At 32.1% G+C, this 21,845-nt stretch overlaps 2 protein-coding genes across 2 annotated transcripts; both read right to left on the bottom strand.

Annotated features, from left to right (window-relative positions):
- Nucleotides 1-1,870: 1,870 nt before the first annotated feature.
- LOC130509935 (14 kDa proline-rich protein DC2.15-like) lies at nucleotides 1,871-2,251 on the bottom strand. The gene is made up of 2 exons (XM_057006251.1): nucleotides 1,948-2,251; nucleotides 1,871-1,878 (listed from the first exon to the last, which is right to left on the bottom strand). The coding sequence occupies exons 1-2, from the start codon at nucleotides 2,249-2,251 to the stop codon at nucleotides 1,871-1,873; spliced, it is 312 nt and encodes a 103-aa protein (XP_056862231.1).
- A 14,213-nt stretch (nucleotides 2,252-16,464) lies between these two features.
- On the bottom strand, nucleotides 16,465-20,936 carry LOC108837133 (uncharacterized). Its single transcript, XM_057006517.1, has 20 exons — nucleotides 20,734-20,936; nucleotides 20,465-20,551; nucleotides 20,296-20,364; nucleotides 20,064-20,196; nucleotides 19,929-19,975; nucleotides 19,766-19,852; nucleotides 19,296-19,357; nucleotides 19,031-19,073; nucleotides 18,855-18,935; nucleotides 18,590-18,703; nucleotides 18,415-18,520; nucleotides 18,258-18,321; nucleotides 18,145-18,187; nucleotides 17,827-18,054; nucleotides 17,589-17,750; nucleotides 17,377-17,505; nucleotides 17,140-17,289; nucleotides 16,977-17,063; nucleotides 16,791-16,859; nucleotides 16,465-16,691 (listed from the first exon to the last, which is right to left on the bottom strand). The coding sequence occupies exons 1-20, from the start codon at nucleotides 20,863-20,865 to the stop codon at nucleotides 16,593-16,595; spliced, it is 1,992 nt and encodes a 663-aa protein (XP_056862497.1). The 5' UTR covers nucleotides 20,866-20,936; the 3' UTR covers nucleotides 16,465-16,592.
- Nucleotides 20,937-21,845: the final 909 nt, after the last annotated feature.

Here is a 21,845-nt window from a genome sequence, read left to right as displayed (position 1 = left end):
CTCCCCTTCACTGCTTCCGCTGGAAACTTCACCATCAACAACTCTGCCCATGTTATTGCTACCCTCACCACCACGAGAATCTCTCCTACCAACAGCTTCCCCACTTTTACGTCCGCTGTTAAACTCAGACTCAACTCTCTCAACCTCGTTCAAGAACTCCACATCTACAAAGTTCACACCTTTAACCTTAGAAGCACCCGTCGAAACATGGACTCCATTAGAAACACCAGAAATGGATGTTGCAACACGCTTGGGAGGTAAGGAGACTGGCGTCACGAAGCCCATTCCAGTGTCATCAACATCTTGGCTCGAATCAAAGGCTGTACTCTTCTGCTCGAAACGTACGAACAGATTCATCGAACCTTTAACCCTTAAGTGCTGCACAAAATACTTGATAGCTCCATCACTTGTTAGCTGAACTGGAGGTGTGCGAAGCCCTGTTGCAAGATCATGGCTACTAGGCGGCCAGTAGCTAAGAATAGCTACCCAACACGTTTCATCCTTACCAAACTCGCTTAAACAGAAGCTTCTAGCTCTTTTACTGTAATACCCTCTGAAACTGGAACCAGACGACCCATCTGCTGTTTGTCAACAACGAAATCCCACCGGCTTCCATGTCCACAAACCCAGTCACCACAAACCCAGTCACCAAACACTGCTCCTCCATGAAAACTGCAACAAGGAAATACACAGACAAACGGCGAAGAAAGGATTAAACCAGGCAATCGAACAGTGGAAACGAATTAGAAAAACCAAAAAATTAACCTAGTTTGCCTCCTCTGACTGAGATGAGAAAGCTTCTGTCTTGCTCCCAAAGCCGAACACAGCTGTGCATTAACTTCACGTCCATTTCACCCTCAACGCTCCCAAAAGTGTTTTTATTTACAGCCGATGGATCAAAAAGGTATCATCAAAATCCGACGGTCAGTTTTCAAAAGCAACAAGACCTATCTTTATTGTTTTAAACCAATAGTAAACCAATCCGACAACTTCTTAACCGGTTTCACAAACCCAAACATTTCCTGGTCTGCCTTAAGTGAAGGCATAAGCGTGAAACAACACCACTACAGACAAAAAAAAGTGCCTTCCCAGCGCAATGTGTCTCTCCGTGTTATCAAAACTCAAAATGTGCCTTTTACGGCAATCAACTCTAAAAATTTTACATGTACTACTGGTTTCAGTTGTGCAGCTGATCTCCAACAGTCTCCATGTTATACATATTCAGAATATGTTACAGATTTGGATTGACGAATTTTATCACAGATTATAGTTTTATTTTATGTTTTTTTTAGGTTGGTGATTACAAAGAACAGCCAGTCGACGAGCTGATTTAAAGATAATAAGAGCTAAGAGATCGAAGGCCTGTGAGCTTAGCGTGATCAACTCTTGTCCCGGGAATCTCTTTTATGCTTCATCTCAACATGATGTTCTTTTCTTTTTTACCCGCGCTATAGTCGGTTGATTATTTTCCTAGCGAGCTCTTTTTTTGTTGGATGTTTTTATTTTTATTTTAGGTTGACACATGCGAAGTTTTATGGGATTTCCGGGTTGTCGAGTAGGCTAACTTTAACCCGGTTATTGCGAAATTGTGCAGTCATTTCCAACAGTCTCCATGTTATACAAATTCAGACTATTGAAAAACATATATATATATATATATATATATATATATATATATTCTTTCTCAGGAGCAATACGGTTATTGAAATGGTTTCATAATCGAAAAAGTAAACTAAAGTGTGTGTTTTTCTATTAATTGATAAAGTACGACAAAGAAGTACGTGACTACAACTTTTGCAAACTCAATGGTCATTATAAAGACCTTATGTGGAAAACAAAAAAAAAAAACTTAAACAACATAGAACATAACTCATTTTCCTGAAAACAAAAACACATAAAAGTTTTCAAGAAATATATAAAACATATTGTTTTAGAGGCATGGAATACCCGATGGAACACCACAAGCATTGAGTGTAAGGCTGACAGCTAGGGGAATGTTCAACAAGGGAAGAAGGCTTCCGATATTAGCTTTAACAGCGGTACAAAGACAAACTGCTGCATTTGCGTCCACAATGCCTTTGAGAAGTGTGCAACATTCGGTTCCTGCTGGCAGAGAAACCTTGACCACTCCATTCAACAAATCTGCACACACCGTAACTAAATTTACGGCATTGGGACAACCTGTAGCGTTAACTGCAGTGAAGCAGATGATGTTGAAGAGGAGAACAATGGCAAGAGTTTTGGAAGCCATCTTGAAGAGGAGAAAATGTTAACTTTTAGAGAAAGATTGTTTGTTTGTGGGATTTGTGTTTGTGATGGTTTAAGAAACTTGACAAGGGTTTATATAAAGTGTGAGCTCATGCATGTTGGTGTTATTTTATGTTGATTAATAGGAGTAGACGTAAGATACACAGCAGGTAATGTGTAAGTTGCACTAAAAATTATTTAAAATTATTTAATTATCATAATGTTAATCACCCCTAAAATCAGCATCACTTTTGTAATGGGATATTCTGTTATTCAAGTGTGAATATTTCCATACCGAAAACGGGGAGGCCTAAGAAGACGCTGGGGAGGACTTTGTGACTAAGGAGTCGTTGGGACAGATCAATGCCTAATGTATTCTGGGCCGGGCATGATTAACCCTGGTTTCTTAATCGGGGTTCTTAACTCATGATTTGACATTTTTTTTTTTTACACTTTTCGGTTAAAAAATGATTCTTTTATCTTTTATTTAAGAGATGATTCTTAGCTTTTCTTAGTTAAAATCTAAGAAAAGTTAAGAACGATTTCTTAACCAAAGCTAAAAACCCCATTTAAGAGATTTGGGTTAATCATGGTCTTGCTTATGAAATCGACCTCATAATTCAAAAAGAAGAGGGAGACAGAATTCGAGATCTCCGAGAGTTAACCGTTTCATCTCCTTATAAATAAATTAATCCCCAGTGCCGATGACGTATCTTGAACTACCATAATTGAAAACCATAAAATGTTGAAAGTAAATCGATCGAACAACTATTAGAATACTATGATGAGCTGAAACAAATATAGATTCTAATCCTTACATTTGATCAACGTTCGTGGACACTATCACCAGACTTCATGTGTCTACACAAGAGTGCTTCATAGACTCCGACCGTGGTTTTTGATCCCCCAATTGTTGGTTAGCTACTTCACCAGATGTCATATGTTTTTTACCCAACTTACATCATTTCGATCAAAAACATGACTGGGCTCCTTATCCTATCGGCGAGATGCAAAGTTCAGATGACCTCATGGAAACTTGAAGAACCCACCGGATTCACTCAAGCGATCGAGAGGGAACATTCCACGTTCAGATGAAGTCAAACCGGAGAATTGAAACATGCTTCTCGTCTAAATATAAGAAATTGACATTCAGATTACTCTTTTGTAGGATTAATGATGCCTCGATTTACAAACCGGAGGCGAATCTATTCCAAAATTGGGCAACAATGATTTCTAGACAACTTACCCATTCGATTTTGCGAATATTCTTTCCTAATCTCATTGTGTTCTTGTTGATTTTTCAGATAAACCAATCAAAGTCAGAGCCTTTCCACCAAATTATCGAGGTCAATAAGCTGCAAAATGTTGGGATCCTAATGGAAAATGAAAACGATAGAGGGAGCTGTTATCGAACGAACGATCAAGTGGATAGATAATTATCTCCTTCATTTTTTATTCAATTATCCCCTTTCATAAGTGCTTTTACTGGCAGTAGATCCCCTCTCCTATAGATCGGAACGATTGGGATTCTCTTCTGCCATGTGACCCACTCCCCCATTAATTTTTTCTCAACAAACAGTCATATGGCTCGGATACCTCCTCAGCCTGGCAATAGGAAGAATGATAATCCTACTACGTCGACCGTAGTCAAATTAAAAGGTAAATGAGTGGCAACGAATTTGATACGAACCTGAGCTTTGTTTTTATACGAACATGAGTTCGTTTGATACGAACTTGGGCTTGGTTTTAGTGCGAACTTGCGTTTGGTTTTGATACGAACCTAGGTTCAGTTTTTTGTGAATAATAGTTCGGCTTTTGTGTCCGACCGATTTTAGCAATGTGAACCTTGGTCCGCTTTTTTGCTATCAACCTATGAAAAATATAACCTGAACTTTGGTTTGCGGTATTTCCATGGTGAAGCGGTTTTCACTGACTTTTCCATGTTTACCCAGATTGGAATCAGAGAGCGAAATCACTCGACTTATTCATCCGATCAACTTGGACGAATGTGAACCAAGGTTCAACATTAGTGCGAATCTGAATTCCGTAAATACTGGAATGTGAACCAAGGTTCAACCATGATTCCTTTATTGGAATAAAATTGCAAGTTTACTCGCCTTAATCATCCATTCAATTCAAGGGAATACAAACATGATCGAGTTTGGCTTGATGTCTAAAGTACCGAGTCCTGAACGCTAATACAAATGTATGTGATACATGAAACAATATGAATTACACACATCAAAGTGTATTTCTAGCCTAAAGATATAGTGTAATCCCCTATATATTAATCCTGCAACATTACAACATGTTTTGTAGCCACGTGTCATCACTAAGATGATTTTCATAAATCCTTAGAAAATATGTTGGTCCATATAAATATATATTATACTTTTTATTAAAATAATTATCATATTAATATGTAGTCTTAAATTCTTTCCTTAAATAAAATCTACGTAAGTTTATTTCCTTAAATAAAAGCTACGAAATTACCTAATATGATTAACGTATATATGATAATTAATGATTACAAATCAAAATATTTGATAAAAAAATTTGTATCCTCTACATTTTATTTTAATTAATATAATAAAAAAATCACTTAAACATATTTTAAAAAATAGATTTTTCATATATGTTATATTTTAAATTTTTTAAAAACGTCTATAAATTACCAAAAATTGTAAGATGTTATTAAGATGATATTTTTTAGAACGGAACCTGATCCGAAACGAAATATTTCGGATATCGAATATATCGAAACCAGATTTATATACTTAAATATATTAATTATTTTTAGAATTTAATATCTAAAAGAATATACAAATATATAAAATGTTATTAAGTTGTCCAAAATACTTGAAAATATTTACAAATAGTTAAAAATACATGATTAAAATAGTTAAATGATATTCAAAATACCAATACTTCAAATATCTATTGATTTCTTATCCGAATATTGAAGCTAACCAAATTTTATGTTAAGTTTAAGTATTTTAGCTTGCATTATACACATTTATATGTTATAAATAATTTTTTTTTTATATTTTGAGAAATTTAAAGTATATACGAATTTTTTTTTTAAATAAAATGAGTTATCTGAGTCCAAACCCAAACCGAACCCGCAGATCCGAACCGGATCGAACTCACAAAAAATCGAAACATAACTGAACCGAACCAAACCAAACTGAACCAAATGGTATCCAAATGTTCACCCTAAATCAAATGTAAAAAAAGATCTTGATAACAAGATGCATTCTAATTGTAATATTTCAATACAACATATTTTAAAAAACTCACCCCACGCATGGCGCGGGTTATCATCTAGTGTATATTATTGTTGTAGTTTTATGTATACAATGGTATCCTATTACATATGTAGTACATATTATTCAACAACCATCAAACTATATTTTTTCAACCAAGAAATAAAAGAAAACTATTCAACATATGGATTAGTATTTTAAAAAGTATTTATAAGTAATTTTTTTTTTAAAGTATGAACATACTCATTCATGTATTTTACATTAAATTTTTTTTAACACATGATCATAGGGTAGAAGAAAAAGGGAAAATGATTTTCTTTTATACTCCCTCTGTTTTTATTTGTAGTTATTTGTAAGTAGTTTTAGTTAAAAGTTTCAATATCAAGAAAGTTATTATTTTTTGAAAAAGTAGTATTTAATATACAATCTCAACCAATAATAAAAATATATGTATTATTGTATTGGTCACACAATATTTAATTAATGCATAAGTTGCATTGAATTATGCAAACACCTTACATTGTGAAACAAATTTTTTTGGCTAAAACTACCTATATAAAAAAACAGAGGGAGTATATAATGTGATAAATGCATGTATTCAGGGCCGTGCTTACTTGAAACGAAATGAAACATTGGCTTTAGGGCATCAAAATCTTACAAAACACTTAACGACATATATTTAAATAATTACTAATCTTTTTTTTGAAAAAAATAATTACTAATCTTAGCTAATAAATATATTTATATAGGTTTAGGTTTAAGATTATTAAAAAGAAAAAGAAGTGCCACATTAAAAGTAAGTTTATTAGTCTATTATTAATTTACAAATTAAAAAATAAGATATTTAAAAGCTATTTTGGTTTATCTTACAACAAATTACAGCAGTAAGAGAATTTAAGATTATTGCTTAATGTCTTCTTCTACTCACATTCAAATTCGTATATGATTCATCTAGATCTTGATGTAAAAATAAACAATGTTTAGTTAGAAATAATCACATATAATATAAGTTTCTGAAGCGGTTAATTCAGGGATTTATCATAAAAATAAAAACTTCAACCAAGAAGTGGATGTCATTTAAAGTTTTTTGATATTTTGAAATAGTGTTTGTTATTGTTGTGATATTATCTTAATTTTTATATTGGATAATTAGGATTCCAATGAGGGTATGCATAATTTATAATGCACCGGCCAAAATGAATTCCTGTACTTTTTATTTCTAAATTGTACTTTTTATTTCTAAATTGGAGAAAGTCAAATAAATCAAGAAAACTCATAAATCAATGCCTTTGTTTGTGTGTCTTCCACGTGTTAGATCCGAAGATAGCTCCTTCACGCAATAAACAAGAACAACATGCCTCCAAATATCTTAAATATTTTTACATCTAAACGAATCGAATCAATTTGTGAAAAATTCTTGTTTTGACTATTGTTATCAATCGTTTCATTAGTTGTAGTAGTGAAGTGCGAAAAAACTATTGGTACTGATTAACATTTATATATGACTTATTCTTAACCTAAAAGTTCATCAACCAATAAGATTCAAATATTTCATATTTAATATATTTAAAAAAAAGTAAACAAAATCTTGTTAAATTATATTATGTTTTAAAAATAAATAGCTAAAAATAAATAAAAACAGTAGTTGTTGCAAATTTTTTTTTTTAAACTATGATTCATATAACTGTTTAGAGTTTACCCAAGGATTCAGGATTTACCCAAAGATTTAGGGTTTAGTGTTTAGGATTTAGGGTTTAGAGTTTTTATTAATTTAAAAAAAATTAAAACTATGATTCATCCAACGGTTTAGAGTTATCCAAAGATTCTAGATTTACCCAAAAAATTAGGGTTTACGGTTTAGAATTTAGGGTTTAGAGTTTTATTAAATTTTTTTTTGCAACTACTAATGTTTTTATTTATTTTTAGCTATTTATTTGAAAACATAATAAAATTTAACAATATTTTGTTTCATTTTCTAAAAAATATTATAAATATAAAATACTTGAATCCTATTGGTTGGTGAACTTAAAGATTCATCCTAGGAGTGAACCCAAGAATAACTCTTTGTATATACGATGAATGATTGGTTGGATTGTAACTACATCTTCAATTTAGAATTTAGGTTTGGTTGTAGTTGTAGAATTTCTACAATAAGTATTTTTGGAGAAAATAATAGCACGTAAGGACAATACATCAGGAATACATCAGGAATCTACGAAAAAAGGACGTCTATGATCGAAGTAACAATTCAAAGATAAAAATAAACGAGATCACCAATTTTCACGTGAAATGTGAGAGAGAAAAATCACAAGACTATAATCCACTCAAAGTCAACTATATAAATGAATATATGAGTTACAGGCACATTTGATCTATTTCGCCAAAAAAGATGTAGAGTTAGGTTTTAAAGAGCAATCTCCAACAAAATAGAAGCACAATAAGAGACACAACACAGCAACCCATAAATAAATATGCAGTTACAAACGACTCTAAGTTCAGAGAGACTCCAATCATCAAATGAAAATATCACCGTAAAAATCCAAGATGACAAGTCAAAAACATCTATGTAAAATTTTTGGTCAAAAAAAGAAAAAATCACCATCGGATTTTTCAAATAAAGTTATAACCCTCTATTGCACTGAGACAGATACGGGTACGGAAACAGAAAAAGAAATGATAAAGCTAAAATTTTATAAATAAGGAGACGACACATATATATCAATGAAAAAATATATATTCATATATTGAAAATAAAAATAAACACACTATATCTTCATATAAAATTGTTTAATATAATATTTTAAATAACAATAATAAGAAAAAGCAATCCGTAAACCATTTATTATCAAAATTTGGTTCACTAATAAAAAATTCATAAACTTATCAATAAAAATATAAACTCAAAGTCTCGTTAAACTCTTACTTTTAGTTTTCTTTTTAGAAAAAGGTAAATGAATTAGATTAGAGTGTGAATCTGTTCTTAAACAAACCATACACTAAACATTATGTTTCCATATTCACTCCCCGTCCGTTAGGGTGTCCTCGTGCCGTGCCCAAACTGTCCCCGTCCCGGAAACGTCTCCGGTACAGATACGTCAAGCAAATTCCCGTCCCCGTGCTTCATAGGTTATAAACAAAAAGAACTAGCAAACCAAATCGATTATTCAGCTACTTCGATTAAATTCAATCACCTTTCAAAACTAGTTGTACATTATCTTATGTTGTTTTAAAATCCTTTAGCAAAAAAAAAAAATCTTATGTTGTTATATGTTGAAAAAGCAACTACTTATTTAAATTGCAATATTATCTTTACATAATGATGTTTACATTTATGATATTGATTATAGTAGATTGTTTAGCAAAGGTGTAACAAAGAATAAAAAATATCTATTTCAACATGAACTTTACGCATCGTACCTATTCCTTTACGTATTTTGTAGTAGTGCGTATTCCACACTAAACTAAACAAAATTTAAAAATACTACATGAACTTTACGTATCATGCCTTTTCATTTTCAAATTTTGTAGTAGTGTATATTCCATATTGAACTAAAAAGAAATTCAAAAATACTACATCGACTCTCAAAATCGTGCTTTTATATATCGACCGTCAAAGGTGTTAATCATCCGTTAATTTATCAAGACGTCATTTAAACCAATTCTATAAAATTAGAAAATTTAAAAATGCAACATGGACTTTCAAAATCGTGTTTATATATATTGACCGTCAAAAGTGTTAATTATCCTTTAATTTATTAAAACGACGTTATTTTAGATAAATTCTATGAAATTATCCGTTGTTTTGTAATTTTTTAATTTTACAAAACATATCTAAAATGACGACATTTTGATAAATTAATGTATGACTAACACTTTTGATTTGCCGACAAAAGAAAAGATAATTTTTTTTGATGACTCATTTAACAAGGTTTAGCCCACAAATAAATGTTATTTTCAGAAAACTCTTACAAATATTTTTGTATAATGTGTGCTTAGATACTTGTCATGATATTTGGAATACTTCCAGATAATCACGGTCAATATATATAAGCACGATTTTGAGAGTTCATGTAGTATTTTTGAATTTTCGTTTAGTTCAATATGGAATATACACTACTATAAAGTTCGAGAATGAGAAGGCACGATGCCTAAAGTTCATGTAGTATTTGAAATTTTTGTTTAGTTCAGTGTGAAATAAGCACTACTACAAAGTTTGTGAATGAATAGGTACGACGCGTAAAGTTCATGTTGAAATATGCCCTTTTCCGCAACAAGGAATACTTGTACTTACTGAAGACACCATACTTGCATCTAATTTATCTTTTCCTTCAATTCTATTTATGATTTCCCTAAAGAAGTAATGTGGCATGCTAGACTTCCTCATCCTCATTCTCATGCCTTTGATGTTGCCTAGTATATCTTTTAAAAATGATTGTGAGGCTTGTATCTTAAGAAAACATTGCAAGTGTATTTTCTAAATCTATTACTATCTATGAAAATTTCTTTGATTTAGTGCATTCTGATGTGTGGACTGCTCCATGTTCATCTAGGGAACAACATAAATACATTGTGATATTTATAGATGGGAAATCAAAATACACTTAGATCACACTGCTGCGATCAAATAATAGGATGTTAAAAGCATTTGTAAACTTTCAAACCTATGTCACTAACCATTATCATACCTAGATAAACAATTTAGATAAGATAATGGAGGGGAAAATATACCAGATGTGCATTCAAACAACACCTAGCAAAGCATGGGGTGGTCCACCAAATCAGCTTCCCATACACTCCTCGGTAAAATGGTGTGGCTGAGAGAAAGAACAAATATCTCATGGAGGTCACAACATAATGTTCCATACAAATGTACCAAAGAGGTTTTGGAGAGATGTTGTGATGACAGCTTGTTACTTGATCAACAAGATATCCACCAGAATCCTTCATGATCAGTCTCAACATGAGGTACTGATAAGAACCGCCCTTCTATAGATCATTTGCGTGCATTTGTTTTGTTTTGATTCCAGGTGAGTAGAGAAACAAATTGGAACCTAAAAGTAAAAGAGCAATGTTCCTTGGGTATTCTCCTCATCATAAGGGCTATAAGTGTTATTCAGTAAAGACTAGGAGAGTCTCGATCAATAGGGATGTAAAGTTTGTAGAATCCAGAGGCTATTATGATGAAAATAGTTGGGATGAGCTGAACAATTTATCCCAATCAGCCTCAGATAGAGTAAACAACATGAGAATCATCTTGGAAAACATTGGAGCAGTCAACCTAAGGAGAGTAAGGAAACCATGGGACCTCCTACACCTCAAGAAGCTGAAGAAGGTGTAGTAGTAGTCCATCCTGATCATGAGGGGGGGGGGGAGGGGTGAAATCAACATGAATCGCAAGCTATCAATGATTCAGCTGTCCATGATTCGACTGTCCACGATTCAATTGTTACTTTGATTCTTCGTTGCCGTAGTAAATAGGAGGAGAAAATATAATTTTTTCCTCGTCTAGAAAAATAAGAGTTAATTAACTGTGACACATTCACTAAAAAAATCATTTTGTATCAAAGCATGTATTAAGAAACATAGAGAAGTTTAATACAAAGGCGGAAGAAAAAATCAAAATAACTTGGTTTCAGGCATCTATTGTTACCCACAATGATTGGTCATACTATAAATATACATAATGGAAGAGAACTTACCCATTTATGTAATCGACCTTATGGTAGGACATAAATTGGTCCGCGATTCAGTTGTCCATGATTAAGATGGAATGCAAGAAGAAGTACAACCATTAAGGAATGAGGAAAACATCCAAGTGGGTAAACACCAAAATGTACTTCAATAGCAATGAAGTTGCTCACCCTAAACTTGCTACATGCTCATTGGCACATTACCCTCAAGAATACATTGCTTTTATTGGTGAACTGGATCAGGAGTATATCCCAAGGTGATAAGAAGAAGCAATGGAGCATGAAGAGTGGAGCGAATCTGTTGGGAAAAACCAATGCTATGGTAATCAATGATACTTAAGCATGAGGCTAAATTTTCAAAAGGCAAGAAGGCAGTGTCAAGTAGGTGGATCTTCACCATCAAGTACCTAGCTAATGGAAAAATAGAAAGACGCAAGACAAGGCTAGTCTCAAGGGGTTTACTAAGACATATGGAGAAGACTAGCATGAAACATTTGCTATAGTTGCCGAACTCCAGAGCCATAAGAATTGTGTTATCATTCGCAGTTAACTTGGACTGGGTATGGCAGATTCAGGTCAAGAATGCATTTATAAAAACAGAATTGGAATATGAGGTTTACATGAGACCACCTCCAGGTCTGGTACATCTTGTAAAACCAGGAAATGTGCGTAGATTGAATAAAGAAATCTATGGGTTGAAACAATCATCAAGAGCCTTATATCATAAGTTAAGTTCAACTCTCAATGGAAGAGGGTTCATTAAGTCTGAAGCTGATAACACTCTTTCACTCTCACCAGTCAACAAGGCATCATGGTCATCCGCATATATATGGACGACATCATCACCACATGAAGTGACAAGGGAGGTATCACTTTAACCAAAACTTTTCTTAAATCTTCCTTTGATATTAAAGAGTTGGATGAGTTAAAGTAATTTCTAGGAATTGAGATATGCCGATATAAAGAGGGACTGTTTTTTTCCCAAAGAAAATGCACAATTGATTTGTGTGTGGGTGACACATGTTATCTTGGAGGAAGCACATAAAAGACCTTTACTAGAACATGGCTATAAGGTTTTGGGTGGGGGGGGGGGGAGGGGGGGGGGGGGGGGGGGGGTTGAGGGCAAAACATATGGAGATGTCAAAAACTATAGAATAATGGTTAGGAAAACTCATCTATATCAAAAACCATAGAATAATGGTTAGGAAACTCATCTACCTACCATAACTAGGCCAGACGTGTGTTTTGGAGTCAATTAAGTCAGTCAGCACTTGCAAGCTCCCAAGATACACTACCAGAATATGGTAAAAAGGATCTGGAGATATTTGAGAAGCATCAGGGCAATGAGTATGGATGGGTTATAACAAGAGTACAGAGATTACATGATATTGTGATGTTCATTGAGCTGGTGATAGAGTGGACATGAGGTCAACAACCAGTTACTGCACCTTCATTATAGGGAATTTGGTCACTTGAAAGAGTAAGAAGCATGAGGTGGTATCTTGTTTAAGTGCTGAGGCAGAGTACTAATCTACGAAGAAGCTTACTAGTGAACTCATATGATCAAGGGATGCTGAGGGACTTGGGCATAGAGACAATCTCTCCTATTACTATCTATTGCGACAACCAGACAGCAATTCACATAGCATCTAACAATGTGTTGCATGAAAGACCAAACACATTGAGGTGGATTGTCATAAGGTCAAAGAAGCAGTGGAGTAGCAAGTTATTCTTTTTTGTTACACAAAAAGTGAAGATCAATTGGTTGATTTCTTCACCAACGCAGAAAGCACTAAAGTGTGTGAATTCATTCACCTGAAACTTTGACTCGTAGAACTCTCATTACACTGATCCTCTTGATCATGAGGTGTTATGCTCTTTTTCTTTGGTTTCGTTTTTATCCCAAATTGTTTTGTCAAACTAAGGTTTTAATGAGAAAATACTTCATAATTTCCAAATTTAACCAGCTCCTATGGTCAAGTTTGAAGACGAATGTTGACATAAAAAGATAAAAACAATTTGGGATAAAAACGACAATTAGTTTTCATTTAGTTTTAGTTAGTCACGTGGACGACAAAAACGGTTGATTCTTGACACTTCGTGCTAGCATGTCCGCTGAGTCTGTTCTCGATTAAGTTTTCATTTAGTTTTAGTTAGTCATATGTTAAAATATAAAATTGATCTGATATATATGTTAGTTGTTGGTAGATTATTTTTTTATTTTATGTTTGGCTGTGTTAGTTTTGTAACTTTTGTTATGGATTAATGTCTTAAAACTTTTGAAAAATAAGTAAAGAACTAGATTTTAACCCGCACGTTCGTGCGGATATATTTATATTTTTAAAATATATTTATATTATTAAAAATGTTTTAAATATATAATTCTATTTTAGTGTTATATATTGTATTACTATATCATATTATTGTTTATATTTCTTATTCAGTATTATTAATATATAATGGTTTTTTAAAAAAATTTACTTTGTTATTGATTTTTATTACTTATTAATATATTTTCGAGTTATGTAAAATAAATAAAAATAAGAAATACTCAAATAGAGAACCTCATTCAAATTATGTTGTTTTCTTTAATTTAAAAATTTGCATATAATACATTTTTAAATTTTATTTATTTATATTATAGAAAATAAATATGACTAAAATAATTATATTTACATGTTGTGTTTAAGAAAATATACTTTAACATATCTCATTTTAGTATTTTACGGGATTTATTTATTTTAAATAATATAATCCTATTGTTTTAGTAAACTTTATACATAGTAGTATCTATCATACTATTTTATTAAATTTATTATATAGGATATTTGTTTTGGATGTTATGATATTAAGTTCTATTTTTTTTTAAACTAAGACGTCAAAACATTAGGTTACTTTAAATTTTTACAACATATATAGTTAGTTTCTTTCAGGTACATTTCAAAAAGTTAATCTTTATTATCCATGATTTTGTCTTTTGTAAAATTTGAAATATTATCATTTTGAGTTTGAATATTTATTTTCAAAATAATATATTTTTTCGAGACAACTTTGGAAAATTACACAACTATTTGAGTTTGGAATAATACATGAATTTTGAATTTGTTTTGGTACTACATTACTGTATTATTTTATAAAATATTTGAATTTTGGTGATATTTTTAATTCTTTTATCAACAAATTTTGTTACAATTAAAATAATATAAAATTTATAATTAAAATTTGATTTTTGTCACTAATATTTTAAATGAATTACTGAAATTTCATATTTTACTAATAACATATTTTTAAATAGTATATGAACTAAAGTTATTATATATTATTATATTTTTGTATATAAACATTTTTAAGCAATATATTGCTAAGCAATATATTGCTAATAGTTTCAAAATAAATAAAAGATAATATATGGCTGTAAATATACAATTTTAACTTATGTTAATACATTTTATTTTAATATAAAAGTATTATATAGTTTTCGAAGTTTAATCCATTATAATGATGATCAATAATTTATTTAAGTCAAAAATAAAATAAATTTTTTTTTGTTAATTTACCTATTTAATATATTTTTAATATTTAATTCATATAGCAATTCTATTTTTATATAATACGGAATATATCATAGAATCTATAAAAAAGTTAGTATAAAGAATTTTTTATTTTCTTTTTATAATAAGTTTTAGTTAAATTTACTTATAATAATATTATATTACTAATTTCGAAATATATTAATGTGTTATTTATAAAAAAATATTTAAATTTTAAACTAAGATTTTGTTAGATTCTTTCTCAACATATTTTATTATAATTAAAAAAATCAAATTTATAGTTGGTTTGGATAATTTGTAAAATACCCTATTTAAGATTGTAATTTTGAAAAATATACTGTTTTAATATTATTTTGAAAACTACACTTATTTATGTTTTATAAGACTATTCTGCCCTTTATTTAAATTTTAAATTAAAAATATTTAATAATGAAAAACTCGAAACTATTAGTATTGTAATCATCTACGACATAATTTTTTGAATTATAATATTTTAGAATTTTAGTAAGTTATAATATATAAAAGTTTTATATGGAGAACTATTGAAATATTTAAAATGTTATCTCTAAAACATAATCTCTAAAATTGGGGGATCTAGAGCATAAACATATGCTCAGGAAACCGTTGCAGCCACAACTGAACATAATCATATATTGAATACTCCTATAAGATTATGTTTATGCTCCATATTGCACACGATTGTATTATTTTCCTACAAAGAAGACAAACTCTGAATTTTGGAAGCCTTGAAGCTAATTCAGCTATTGGTACAATATGGAGCACATCCATTACGTGAATGTGTCAAAAGATTGTGAATGTTTTGGTTGAATTTACAAGAAACATTATGTATTAACAAACCTTTACTTTTTGATGAAATAAGAGTCTATAGTCTATAACAAAAAGAATCATCAAACTCCAAATTACATGTTTGACGATTGTGACTTTCTCCTCAGATACAAAAGAAAAAGAAGAACTACAATGATTTAAAAGATACTAAAACCAGAAGTTTTAAACAAATAATATCAAGTTCCAGATTTTTTATTGTATAAATTAAAATGATTTATAAATAATTTATTTTTATTTGTTCGATTTCTGTTATTTTTTTACTTAAATATTGAAATTATTTACTCTATTGGTAAGGTTAATTTAGTCACTTCAATTATAAATAAGTTTAGTTTTCAAAAAATTATAGAAACAGTGTAGTTTTCAAAATATAATCTCATTGATGGCATTTTTCCAAATTTCCCTTATTGTTAATATATTTATAGTTGGTTTATTGTTAATACAAATAATCAAATATGTCATATTGACTAATTCTTTAAGTGGTCCTACTATGACTTGTTAATAGTAGATAAAAATAGAACCCTAAATTAATAGATTAGATTTAGTCAGCGTTTTTTAATTTGAAAAAATAACTAACTGTTGAATAAAAAATTGTTTTCAATCATAAATACCCTTCCAATTTAATTTAATTTTGGTCTAATAATTAAATATATTATATTTTTTTAAAAAATGGATTCAAAAAGAAAAGTCCATCATTAAATTTATTTTGTTTCGAAACAATACATCATTAATTCATATTTGTTAATTCATGTAGGTTGGACTTCAAACTAACTTTAAAAATCAAAAATTTGGGCTACGAAGCCCATTTCAATTGTAGAACCTAACATTGGCTTCAGACAATATTGTAGATTTTATGGAAGTATAATAAATACTCAAAAGATTAAATTCTTCCGAAACAGTCTCACATAATCGCATTAAGACACAAAAAAATCCAGCTTTAAAACTGATATTCAACTGTATATAAATGGTAGCTTTTTGAAGAAGCTGCAAAGCATCTATCTCTTCTTCTTTGCAATGCCTCCCTTTCTAGAGGTACCACTAGACTCAGGTGCTTCTGCTTCTTCAGCCTTTTGCTCTGCCTCAAGTATTGCCAACTGCAGATTTACATTCAACCATCATCACTTATCAGAACTTTGGTTACTTTTAAAAACTATAGAGAGAAAAGAAAAAAAAAATGGAGAGATTCATCTGACCTCATCTAGTACGGGTTTGAGTTCCAGATACCGAGTTTCTGCAAGGTCAAAACCATCCTTCCGCAGCTCCTACAATGCCAATTTTACATGTGGATCATAATGTCATGACTCATCCTTAAAAACAGAACAAAACTGCTAACAGTATACGTTTCATTAGATACTAAATCAAAACAGAAATTAGCATACCTTGCCAGTATGTTGGGTATGCTCATAGGCAGCCATTTGCCAGTACATATTTGTGCGCTTATAGAAATCCTTCAAAGTTTCTCCAGGCTTCAAAGACATCATATGATCAAATTAGCAGAAAGCTTCAAACAGATTCTCACTAAAACTCTTAAGTAATTATTACCGCTGGGGTTCTCTGTGAATCTGAGAGTCCTAGATTAGCTCTGATTTGTTCTATCCGAGCTCGTTTCTCTTTTCTTCGGAGGGCTTTTCCTTCACCTTTAATCATTGCAACAACTTCTCCTACTTTCACTGATCCATCAACATCCATTGCCTAGATTTTACATGGCCAAATTGAGTCAAAGCCAACAACAAGAGAAAGGGCTGAAGAAGCTAAAAGAAGAGACCAAACATCAAGTACCTCTACTTCCTCATCGTCATCTTCATCATCAGACTCCTCACTGTTTCCTTCATCCTCACTATCATCTTCATCCTCATCTTCGTCCCCTTCTTCATCCTCTGAGACTTCCACCCACTCTGTTTCAGTCGCCTGTTTTAAAGATATAACATTAGTTTTCAATTTTTAATCAACAGAAAGAAAGAAAATAGAATGTAGATTGAGGTTGAACAAACCGGAATGATACACTTCCACTCGTCAAGTTTGCTAAGATTAAGAGAATACAAATCATCAAGAGTTATTTCTTTATCTTTGATCTCCATCATGCCACCATATATGTATAAGGTGTCCTTCCCAACAACCATGCAAGAATTAATACGTCCACATGGTTTTACAACCTGCACCAAAGAAAAAAAATAACAAGTTGGCACAAAAGCTCATAACACAAGTTTAACACAATGTTATTGAACAAACCTCTTCTGAGACAGAGACTTGTGGATCTAGTCTTCCCTTTAGAGCTTTACTTTTATCAGACTCAGTATTAAGTGTACTTCCTTCAACAGTTAGACATGCTGCCATACGTTCAGAAATCCCATCGGAAGAGCCTGCCACATCACCCATGGCCGACGCTGAATCCATCTCATCATCATCATCATCATCATCATTAATTGCGATAGGTTTGGCCTCTAAATTCTTCTTTGCCTGTAACCGTACATATGTCCATAGAGATCAAAATGATGGTAACATGTAAATACAGCACGTAACAGAAACTCTAGGTAGACATAAACATACCTTATCTTTTGATGATTTCTCTTTTCGTAGCTCTATGGGGTACCTGTAGATAAGGTAAGATTTAGAAGAAAACAAGAAAAGTACTCAGAAGAACATCTCAATTGGATTCTTACCAGCGGCGATTATCTAACTGGAAGCCATAGAGCTCATTTAAGAATAAACTCATCATTACATCACCTGCCAAATAAATTACACAAGTCGATGATAATTCAACTATACAGATTCAGATATGCAAAAAAAAAAAAACAAAGGATATAACCATTTCCTGACCTTCCATTTCCATATCCACGACACCACCAAACAGCAAAGCACGCTTTTTGTGGACACATACCGAAAACCCTGCACGGGAGCTAGGAGGCATCCCAATTTTCTTCACCTAATTACAACAACAAAGAAAGAATAAGAGTTCCATCTAGTTGATAGAACTAATTATAAAAGTACATACTTTGTTCCATTCCCAGGTTCTGGGATCAAGAGACCATAAATCAGCATGAACAACTCCTTTCTCAGAGCTCTTCTCAGATGAGACTTCTTTTGAATAACCACCATATAAGAATATCTGCAGCATGAAACGCTTTCTTATCAATAAATGGTTCATGCTTGGAGCTTTGGAAATGAATCTGTCATTTTCTATTAATTTTTCGTTCAGGAAAAGAGACAAGAGCTTTAACTCCAGGATATAATATAGACATCAACCTCGTTAAACTAACCTCATCTTGATAAACAAAGAACTGGAAACCGCTTCTAGCTGTAGGCCACATGGCACCAGGCTTAGGCTTTATTTCTTGCCACTATCAAAGAGACACCAAAATATATTCAGTAAAGAGCTTCCGAGAGGTAGGATGGGTGGGAAGTTGAAACTTCTTCGATGGTATGTAGGTTTTACCTTGTATTGGTCCAAGTCAAACACATAGAGATCATTGTAATACCTGCAGGGGTTGGCAGAAGTAAACTTATAATAAAGAACAAAACAAAAAAAACTTAGACATAAAGTGACACTAAGATCCTAATTCAGTAGTAGCTAAGATTTACATTTTCCAGTTTCATTAACTGAAATTTCTTACAAAAGGATTTATCCAAACCAAAATAATTAAACAAAAAAGGAGAAAAACCACTATCATGATATACTTCTTACGCAATGAGTAAATTACCTTACTTCACGTAGAGTGTCATAGAAGCCACCAAAAACTATAATCTTGTGCTTGTATAATACCTGGAGAACAGGAAGATACAACAAAAGCCGAATAAGAACTTGATGGGTTGGTTACTAGAGAGGGGGGGGGGGGGGGAGCAAGAGTTGATTAGTTAAAATTTCACTTCCACTAATCAAACAACTAAATACAGTATAGTTCAATACATTTATATATTCATCAAAAAAGAGAGTTTGAAAATTAAGGAGAACACAAGAGACAAATATTCCAGATTCCCATCCATGATCTATAAACTACACAACGAAGTGTGAGAAAACAAACTGATATTAGTCTCAGTGTTTGATTAATGGATAATGTAGAGTCTACATATTCTCATGTTTCAGTGAGAGGGGGAATAGCAAATGCGAAGTTATTCCAGCAGTATGTTAGCGACTACATAGATTAGTTTTAAGGATACATGGAAAACTTACCATACGATGACCAGAACGGGGACTAGGACATCCCTTTAAATTTAACTGTTCCCATTGGTTAGTTTTCACGTCCAGCATCCAAAAGTCCTATAAATCAAACCCATGTGAGAAACAAAAAAATAGTAGTAGACTGATAAAACACACAAAAATATGCAACTCTCACCTTGTAGTGATGGAACCGCTCTTGGTTTGGCGATGTAAACTCACCACCTAATCGATAAGAAATAAAAGAGGCTTACAAATTTGAAAGATAGAGGAATGAAGATGAAAGAGAAAGAAAGAGAAAAACTAAACCTACCAAATATGTAGAGATAATTCTTCCAAGCAACTGCCTGGTGAGAGCTGCGAGGAGGTGGACTGTTGGGACTTGAAATTAACTTCCACTCCTGCTTATCGACATCATATCGGTACAGATCACCATATACATATGTCTGCATTCACACAAAAGAAACAATTTTTATTTAAATCTTTAGAGAATCAAACACTTATTAAATAAAGAGTAGAATAAAGCCAAAATTTTGAAAGGTAACCTTTTGGCCATTATAAAACTCGCCGCCATAGAGTATCAACTCAGTCTCTTTCAAGGGATTTATAGTAAGCTGCATAAATGTTTCATCACACACAGATTCAACAAAATTGAAAAGTTTTAGATAAAATAAAAGTTTCAAATTTTAAAAGACACATAAAGCAAAGCCTAACCGAGCAGTTTGACCTAGGAGATGGTGCAGGCACATTTTCCTCAACAAGGACCTCTTTCTTCTTAGCTTCTTCCTTTTGTATGCTCAACTGGTAAACAACACACAACATTAGACCACTTGTACTAAAGTAGCCTCTTTTAAATCAATAAATAAATCTATAAAACTATGAACAGAGACCCCATGTGAAATTCAGACAAGGAATAAGAAACCTCTTTGCTGTATAGACAGAACCTAATGAAAACAAAAGAAGCAGAGGAAGAGAGTAAATACGAGAATAGCGTCTATGTCGTCTTCAGGAGAGAGCTTCTTGCCTTCTCGTCGAGCTTTCTTCTCCTCAGCCTTGGCCGTTTTCCTCTCAGTTTTCTCTTTGCCTTTGCCGGCCTTCTTCGTCTTCTTCCCCATCTTTGTTTGTTTGCAGGAATGGAGGCTGAGAGCGATTACAAGGGGAGTAGCCCTTCTTCTTCTACAGTTTGTGCTCAAGAAAGGGAGCGTGGCTTTTATCTACTTGGGCCATATGCTTTTTCATTAAGGAGGAAAATTGGAGGCCCATTTACTTTCATGTCATCACTATTCGTATAGTTCTGGAATTTTAGAAACATCATATCTTTCGAACATGGGCAATTGTGTAAAAGAACACTTGAAGTTTTTGTCACAAAAAAGACACTAGAAGGTAAAAGTCACAAAGATGATTCCTCTTCTTAAGGTTTCCTATTTGGGGATTTCGATTTGTTTTTTGAATATTTGATGTTTCGAGTTCTTTTTGTTGATAATTTGTTCCGATTTGATATTGCTTCAAAGGTGTGTGGTATGTGTTGATGTTTTAGTACTCTGATTGCTGTAAAAGTCATAGAATTTCCTAGTTAAGAACACACTCAAAAATTGTAGCTTTTCCTTGCTTTCGTTAATCATGAGTGTAATGTGAATCTTTCTTTGATGTTTCGTGTTCTTTGTATTGCTAATATCATTTTAAATTTCAGAGACAATGACATAGTTGTTTTTGACAGATGTAGAAAATAAAATTTTGTCTCTTGCTGCTTGTGCTTGTGATGCATTTTTACATATTCATCTGTCGTTTTGTTTGCATCTATTGAATGTGTGTTTATTTTCCTCACTTCAGGAAGGGTTTGCATCTATTGAATGTGTGTTTGCATCTACATTTGTCGTTTTGTTTGCATATTCAAGTCTTTCTCACTTCAGGAAGGTCTTCCTGAAAATTTGATTTTGAAAGATGTAGGAAATAAAAGTTTGTCTCTTGCTACTTGTGCTTGTGATGCATTTTTACATATGCATCTGTTGTTTTGTTTGCTATTGTAGTCTCTTGTTGCTTGTGAAACTGTCTCGTGTTTAGAAAATTTTCAGGAACCATTTGTTGTTTGTTTTGC

This window comes from Raphanus sativus, chromosome 3 (assembly GCF_000801105.2).
Source record: "Raphanus sativus cultivar WK10039 chromosome 3, ASM80110v3, whole genome shotgun sequence".
Lineage (NCBI taxonomy): Eukaryota > Viridiplantae > Streptophyta > Magnoliopsida > Brassicales > Brassicaceae > Raphanus > Raphanus sativus.
This window is presented reverse-complemented; position numbering and strand designations above follow the sequence as displayed.

Coding starts and splice junctions, on each gene's coding strand:
- LOC130509935 (XM_057006251.1), bottom strand. CDS start 2,251: ATGGCTTCCAAAACTCTTGCCATTGTTCTCCTCTTCAACATCATCTGC.
- LOC108837133 (XM_057006517.1), bottom strand. CDS start 20,865: ATGGGGAAGAAGACGAAGAAGGCCGGCAAAGGCAAAGAGAAAACTGAG. Junction 20,197..20,295: donor AGTTTTATAATGGCCAAAAG/GTTACCTTTCAA, acceptor GTGTGAATGCAG/ACATATGTATATGGTGATCT. Junction 18,521..18,589: donor GAACCTGGGAATGGAACAAA/GTATGTACTTTT, acceptor TGTTGTAATTAG/GTGAAGAAAATTGGGATGCC.